This window comes from Anser brachyrhynchus (assembly GCF_964034855.1).
Source record: "Anser brachyrhynchus genome assembly, chromosome: Z".
In the NCBI taxonomy this organism is placed as follows: domain Eukaryota; kingdom Metazoa; phylum Chordata; class Aves; order Anseriformes; family Anatidae; genus Anser; species Anser brachyrhynchus.
The window spans coordinates 68,400,834-68,407,616 of NC_137697.1; the positions used below are offsets into that span (position 1 = coordinate 68,400,834).

The 6,783-nt window shown below is 52.7% G+C and overlaps 2 protein-coding genes across 3 annotated transcripts in view; one reads left to right on the top strand and one right to left on the bottom strand.

Annotated features, from left to right (window-relative positions):
* TMEM215 (transmembrane protein 215) overlaps positions 1 to 6,783 on the top strand; it is a 43,101-nt gene that overhangs the window by 293 nt on the left and 36,025 nt on the right. The window lies entirely within an intron of this gene.
* On the bottom strand, positions 770 to 6,508 carry LOC308185602 (E3 ubiquitin-protein ligase Topors-like). Of its 2 annotated transcripts, none has more exons than XM_080573935.1 (2): positions 6,261 to 6,508; positions 770 to 4,548 (listed from the first exon to the last, which is right to left on the bottom strand). In XM_080573935.1, exon 2 carries the CDS (start codon positions 4,465 to 4,467, stop codon positions 1,546 to 1,548), a length of 2,922 nt encoding a protein of 973 aa, XP_080430061.1. In that variant the 5' UTR covers positions 4,468 to 4,548; positions 6,261 to 6,508; the 3' UTR covers positions 770 to 1,545. The 2 variants fall into 2 exon arrangements, with proteins under 2 accessions (XP_080430061.1, XP_080430060.1); XM_080573934.1 differs by lacking the exon at positions 6,261 to 6,508 and adding an exon at positions 4,731 to 5,132.

Genomic DNA, 6,783 nt, shown 5'->3' on the forward strand with positions numbered 1-6,783 from the left:
TAGGAAGGACCCATGCTGGAGCAGGTCTTGAAGTGGGTCGTGTTGGAGCAAAGAGAAAGCATGAGGAGGAAGGAGCTGTAAAGACAAAAATCATTACGGACTGACTTCAACCTCCACTCACCATCCCCCTGCACTACTTGGGGGGAAGGAGGTAGAATGATCAGGAATGAAGTTGAGCCTGTGGAGAGTGGGAGTTAGGGAAGGTGGTTTCAGTTTTTTGTCACTCACTATCCTACTCTATTTTTAACTGAGAGTAAATTAAGTTAATCTTCCCCAAGCTGAGGCTGTTTTGCCCATGACAGTAACTGGCAAGTGATCTCCCTGTCCTTATCTCAACCCAGGAACTCTCCCATGCTATTTTCTCAGGCTGTCTTGTTGAGAAGGGGGTGTGAGAGAGCAGCTGGTGGGCCTCTGGAAGCCAGCCAAGGCCAAACCCACCACACAGGAAGGCCCTTACACAGAAGAGACAGCAGGCAACTTCGTATCAGCACCGGGGAACTACTCCTGTGCCCAACCGAGAGACCATGACCCCGCCTGGCCCCATGCACTGTACATACACACAGCAGGACATGTATTGTGAAGGGAGCTGGGGGAGATGCTTTATGCAGCAAGCTCAGGAGGAGCTACAGACAGCTATAACCCCAGGCTCTTCTGGGGTTGCACAGCAATAGGATGCAAGTCAATAGACGCAGGCTGCAACAAGAGAAATACAAAAAGGACATTTGAAACAACAACAGCAACAAATCCCAAGGAAATACTCGGACATTAAAAGAGGTATCATAGAGAGGCTGTGCGATCTCCAGTTTGGGGAACATTCCAAACTGCACAGACCCTGAGCAATCTGACCAAAGGTGTTTCTGCTTTCAGTGAGGGCTAGGATCTGACAACTTCCCAACCTGGAGTACCACCAACAGCACAAATGTTGGATGGTCCGTAAACCCAAAACTGAAAGAGAAATGTTTTGCTGGCAAAGTACACCGTCTATGGATTTAAATTCTTTATAAAAAAAAAAAAAAGTCTTATTGCTTTATTCAGATTTTGACGTAACTCAATTTATGTTACTGGAAGTGTTGTTCAAGATCTATGTAGAAATTGCCAACTGCTTTTCAGCAGAGATCAGCTTAAACCCCACAAATCAAAATACAACACATCAAGAAACATTTTTTTATGAACTAAGCAAGTTTTTCAAGGTACAAGAAGAACAATCCCCATAAAATGTATTTTCTGTCTTTTGGTATGCTTTTGCTGTGTGTTTTGTTTTTAAACACAGCTTTGAAATAACACTGTGGATATATTTTACATACCATGAGAAAATACGATGGCTTTATGAAATTATAGCTTTCAAGCAGTCCTTTAGGAAACCCCAGAAGTTACATACTAACAATGCTCTATCTTCTCCAGTGTAAAAGTGCATACACATTCAAGGGGTTTCCACAGTTCCCAAATATCTTTTAACACACACAAGTTACACCACGTGCTTTGTTCTCACGGGTGAAAAAAAGTTATTGAATTCAGAATTTTAAGAATTATTCAGTGTAAAATACGCTACATGTTTTTTTCTGGGGACTCAGACCAACAGGATCTGTTGACAAATCTCTTTGGCAGCCTTAGTATCAGCGGTGGTCTCTCTGGACACTCTAGTAAGGAAGACTGGGGTAAAGACAGTTGACTGGAAGGCATTGCTTGTGCTCCTTGACCATGGCTAATTACAGTTTCTGTGTGAGTGGTGTTGCTGCTTGTCGTATCCGCTACCAGACTCTTCCCGGCTGCTTCTTGAGGCTCAGCATCAGCATTTCTCATGTCAATGTCACCATCGAAGTCTCTTGCAGTAGGAATACTGTATTTTTCTTCTGCTTCTCCAGTTTCCTCGCTCACTCTGTAAACATCTTCAAAACCTGTCGTTCCCGGAAGGTATGATGGAGACTCATTTTCCCTCTCGTTTAACCTGGTTGCGCCTGTCCAAGTAACGCTGCTGTCACATTCGGTACTTTCTGGCTCCTTGCCACTGTCACTATCAATTGTAATCACCACTGGTGAGGAATGTACGTGATGTTTCCGGTGTTTCTTCTTATGCTTTTTCTTCTTCTTTTTCGTGTGCTTTGTCGGGTCTGTCACTTTTCCTTCATAGACTATCTCCACACTTGGGCTTCTCATTTTCTTCCTCTTTTTCTTAGGCTTTGTCTCACTACTTGCTTGATTGTCTGAAAGGCTATCTTCGTTTTTGTAGCAGTCGCTGTATTTCGAGAAACTTTTCTTGCGGTCGTTTTCTCTCTCTAGACTTGTGCTCTCCTTCACTGCACTCTCCAAGTGCCGAGTTTTGTACTTCCTTTTCCCACCGGGCTTTTCGCTTTTCGTTCTGTCAGTCCCTCCAGACGGGGTCCCTGACCTATCGCTTGACCGACTCCTTGATCTGCGTCGTTCATAATAGTAATAATGTCTCTCATGGACTCCCTTCTGGCTGTGCGGATCTGTCTTTTCAGTAGAAGACTGTAACCTGTACTCTGGACTAGCAGACTGCCTTGAACAGTGAGCACTGGACTGAGTCCTCCTCCTGCAGGAGGAGCCCTCTCCAGGTGTCTTTCGACTGTAGAAAGCATAACCCCGGTGGTATCTACTTTGGTAACTGTCTCTTACATGACACTGGTCACTGTCTCTGCTCCTCGATCTCCTTTTGCCACGGCTACGCGACCGCGATCTGCTTACTTCCCTGGATGTAGTGCTCTCACGACTAAGGGAGCCTCTCTGGCTTTTTTGGGAGACACTAGTGAAAGGAGATCTCGACCTCCTCCTGCTTCTTTTGTTCCTATGTTTGCTCCTATCTCTGCTTCTTGATCGCCTCTTTTGAAGCTGGCGTTTGCTGTGATGCTCCCTCCTATACAGATGGTCATGACTGCCTTGACTGTTCTGTGAACAGGACGGCGGACTCCTGGACTTTCTCCTTCTAGACAATCTGTGATTACAAGGAGAGTACATTGTGTCCCTCTCCGAAGAGGGGCTCCAGATCGAGTCCTGTGGAGACAGAGCTTTTGCTTTACCCTTGTTTTTCTCCTCATCCTTCAACTCTGTTTTCTCGACTGCAGGGGATAAGGAGCTCCTGCAGCTTCCTACATTCTCTTTATACATGGGGGAGCGTGGTGATGAGCTCCTGCTTTGTTCGCTGTCACTCCAGCTACGATGCTGGACTGACTGCTCTTTTTTCACATCCTCCCTTTTCTCCTCCCTGATGGACTCCTCAGAGTCTGAGGACAGCTCAACCAGTTCTGGTGTCCTCTCAGCTAGTGGCTTAACATACCCAACGATAACACAATTGTCCAAAGAAGAATCACTGTCATTTGAGTCAGCATTTGCCTGTAACTGAGTCTGTCGTTCGGTTCTCCTTGCAGCAGAGTCTTCATCAGAACTTTCTGATGTCTCCAGAGGAGAAGCTATGGTTGTACGGACATCATCTGAAATGGAATAGGAAGGCCCTGGAGTTTCATCATCCCAGGGGGCCTGGCCAATACCAGTCATGGATGAACGGTGGTCTGGCCTGTGAGAATCTGCCGCATCGGGAGATATAGTAATGATTGATGACTCTGAGTGACTTCCTTCATCATACGACGGTGCAGGACAGTCATAATTGGCATTGTAATCGTATGCTTCTAAGTTAAAAGGACAACGGGCAAAACTGATGAATTCATGGAGGAAGTGTTCGGTCCGATTCAGCAAAAATGGCTTCAAACTATCAGCGAAGGCCTGGCTCTCCATATCGTACCTGATGATATTCCTGGCGATGACACGGTGCACGATGGTAGCCAGAGCCCCGTGGGAACCGAACAAGACCACAAGCTCTCGCCTCAGCCAGGGAACCAACCTGTGAAAGCAAGCGGCGTTGTGGAGGAAAAACTCTGCTGAAATGTCTCGGTAGCGGCCGCCATCCTGAATGCTACGGACACGCATCCCCGCACGGTACAGGGCCCTGCGGAAGTTGATCATCTCCTGCTCCAACATCGGTACCACATATCCGCCCTCTGCACTCTCCTGTCTCCTCAAGGCCAGCCTCCTTATCATCTGCTGAATCTCCCCATCTCTCTGCTGAACCGGCTGGCTTGACAAATCTTCAAACAAAATCCCAGTATCCGGAGGGGACTGTGTCCTTAGAGATGAGGAACTGCCTTGGTCGTAAGAGGAGGCGTCATGTTGCCTTGTTAAGGTGGTCCGGTAACGAAACCTCTGGCCATCAGGGCTGGCAAAAGAGCCATTTTCTGTAGGCCTGAGTATGTATTCCTCAAAGTCATCCTCGGCACGAACCGTATGGAAAATGGAAAAGAAGGGCTGCTTGCAGAGCGGGCATTCTGCTTTGTTCTTCGACCACTCCTGGACGCAACGGAAACAGAACTTGTGCAAGCAACGATCTAGATAGGCGACATTGTCAAATCTGTCCAAGCAAATGGGGCACTTGGAGTCAGGGGACGCATCGGTTGGCATGGTCTGGTGCAGCTTGCTGGTGCTGGCTTTTGGCAGGAAATTGCTATCCCCTGGGAACTCCTTGGCGGCGGGGGCTGTGCTCTAGAAAAGGAGGAGACAAAGGGGTCAGCGAGGACAGACGGCGCACCAGGCACGGGAACTGACAACAGGTGCTCGTGAGCCTCGGGCTGCCCGAACAAAGGGGCTCCCGGTGATGGGGGGGCACCGCCACCGGACGGACAGACGGACGGACGGACAGACGGAGGGTCCAGGCCCGCACTCACCGCCGCCGTGGCCTCGCTCCGGGCCCGGCCCGGCTCCGCGGCCGCCTTCCCCCTGTGCCGAGCCCGGCAGCGGCCGAAGCCATTCCCGTTCCCGGCCCCGTCCCCAGCGCGTTCCCGGTCCCGGTCGCGGTCGCGGTCCCGGTCCCGATCCCGGTCCCGGCGCTCCTCCCGCCCCGGGCGGCGGCGGCCGCGCTCCGCCAGGCCCCGCCGCGGCTCCGACATCGGCGGCGGAAGTGCCGTTGCCACGGAAACCGGGTTCCAATCCCCCCGCCGCCGCCGCCGCTTCCCCGGCAGCGGGGCAACGGGCCGGTCGCCGCCTCATGGCGTCACTTCCGCTCCCCGCCCCGCCATCTTAGTGTCGGGCAGGCGCCGCCATGACGCCGAGGGACCCGCGGCCGCTGTGCCGCCTGGTGCGTGAGGGGGGGACCGTCTCCCGATATCCCCGTATCGCGATATCCCCGTATCACGCCCTCTTGTCGCTTCCCCCCCCAGGTGCTGGCCGCCGTGGTGCTGCTGTCGTGGGGCTACGTGCTGTACGGGGCGCGGGAGGCAGCGAAGCGGCTGCTGCAGAGCGGGACCGCGGTGCCCTGAGGGGAGGAGGAAGAGGAGGAGAGAGGCCGAAGGACGCCGCCCGAGGAGCTCTGAGGGGAGGATAAAGCGCACGGTGCTCCCTGAGGGAGGGCAACGAGGTGAAGGGTCGCCGCGCTGTTTTGTTACAGGGAGCCGCGGGAGGGGGGGGCGGTGGGGCAGGGCTGGTCTAGCTTGGTGCTCGTTGCTAAGCGGCGTGCACCCGCAGGCACCCGTGGGTCTTCCAAATCGTAGAATAATTAAGGTTGGAAGAGACCCCCAAGGTCATCTGGTCCAGCCATCCCCGTGCCACCAGTATCACCCACTAAACCATGCCCCTAAGCACTACGTGCAACCTATCCTTGAACACCCCCAGGGACGGTGACTCCACCACCTCCCTGGGCAACCTATCCCAATGCCTGACTGCTCTTTCTGAGAAGAAATGTCTCCTCATTTCCAACCTGAACCTCCTCTGGAGCAACTTGAGGCCATTCCCTCTTGTCCTATCACTGTTTATCTGTGAGAAGAGGCCGACCCCCAGCTCCGCACACCTTCTTTTCAGGTAGCTGTAGAGATTAATGAGGTCTCTCCTGAGCCTCCTCTTCTCCAGACTAAACAACCCCAGTGCCCTCAGCCGCTCCTCACAGGACATCAGCACAGGCCTCTGTGCACCTGATAGCCCTGTCTGTTCCCAGGGCAGGCTGGAAGTTTGCTAGCAAATTACATCCATCTGCACACCCACAGTTACCTGTGGGGTTTGGAGGAAGATGCAAACACTTTCGCTCAGCAATACCAGGCACACATGCTGTGATCAGCAGTCCTGGTGCTGGCACTCCCTTTGGGTTTACTCACTCCAGTTATCCCAGTAGCTGCACCTGGGACACACGCACCATTCCTGTCCCGGGGACTGGGGCTGAGCCCTTCCCCATCACCTACCTTCATCGCTGCCACCAGGACTCTTACCTGCTCCCGCGTTTGGCATATCTGAGAGACTGCTGTCCACAAGGGTCCTCTTCAGTTCACTTCCTAAATGCTGCATGCACGTGTCAGCTTTTAGGCAAGGTCAGATCCACCTGGAGAGACCATTTGCAACTCCACAGTCTCCAAAACAGGCAGCTGGAAGCGTCTTTTCCTCACTGTGAGCTGCTTGTGCCTGCTACCTGGTGCTCACTCAAAAACGCCTGGCTCAGGCGAGGACACCAATCGCCTTCATGGGGGGCGATTCACCTGTGAGCTAGGAATAAAGTTCTGAAAGTTAGTGAGATCACAATGTGGGGCGTGGCAGCCCGTTTCTGAGCAACTGGCAGGAGCAGAAGCCTGGTGGCTCCTCGCCCAGAACCAGCCCCAACCTATGCCACCCCCTTAGACCCACAGACCTCCTCAGGCTGGGGAGCAGCCTTCCCCTGCGAGGCTGGGCGCTGCTCCCAGAGCCTCTCGGAGCCTCTGCCAGCAGCAGAGCTTCACCCACCTAGCGGGGGACTTGCTC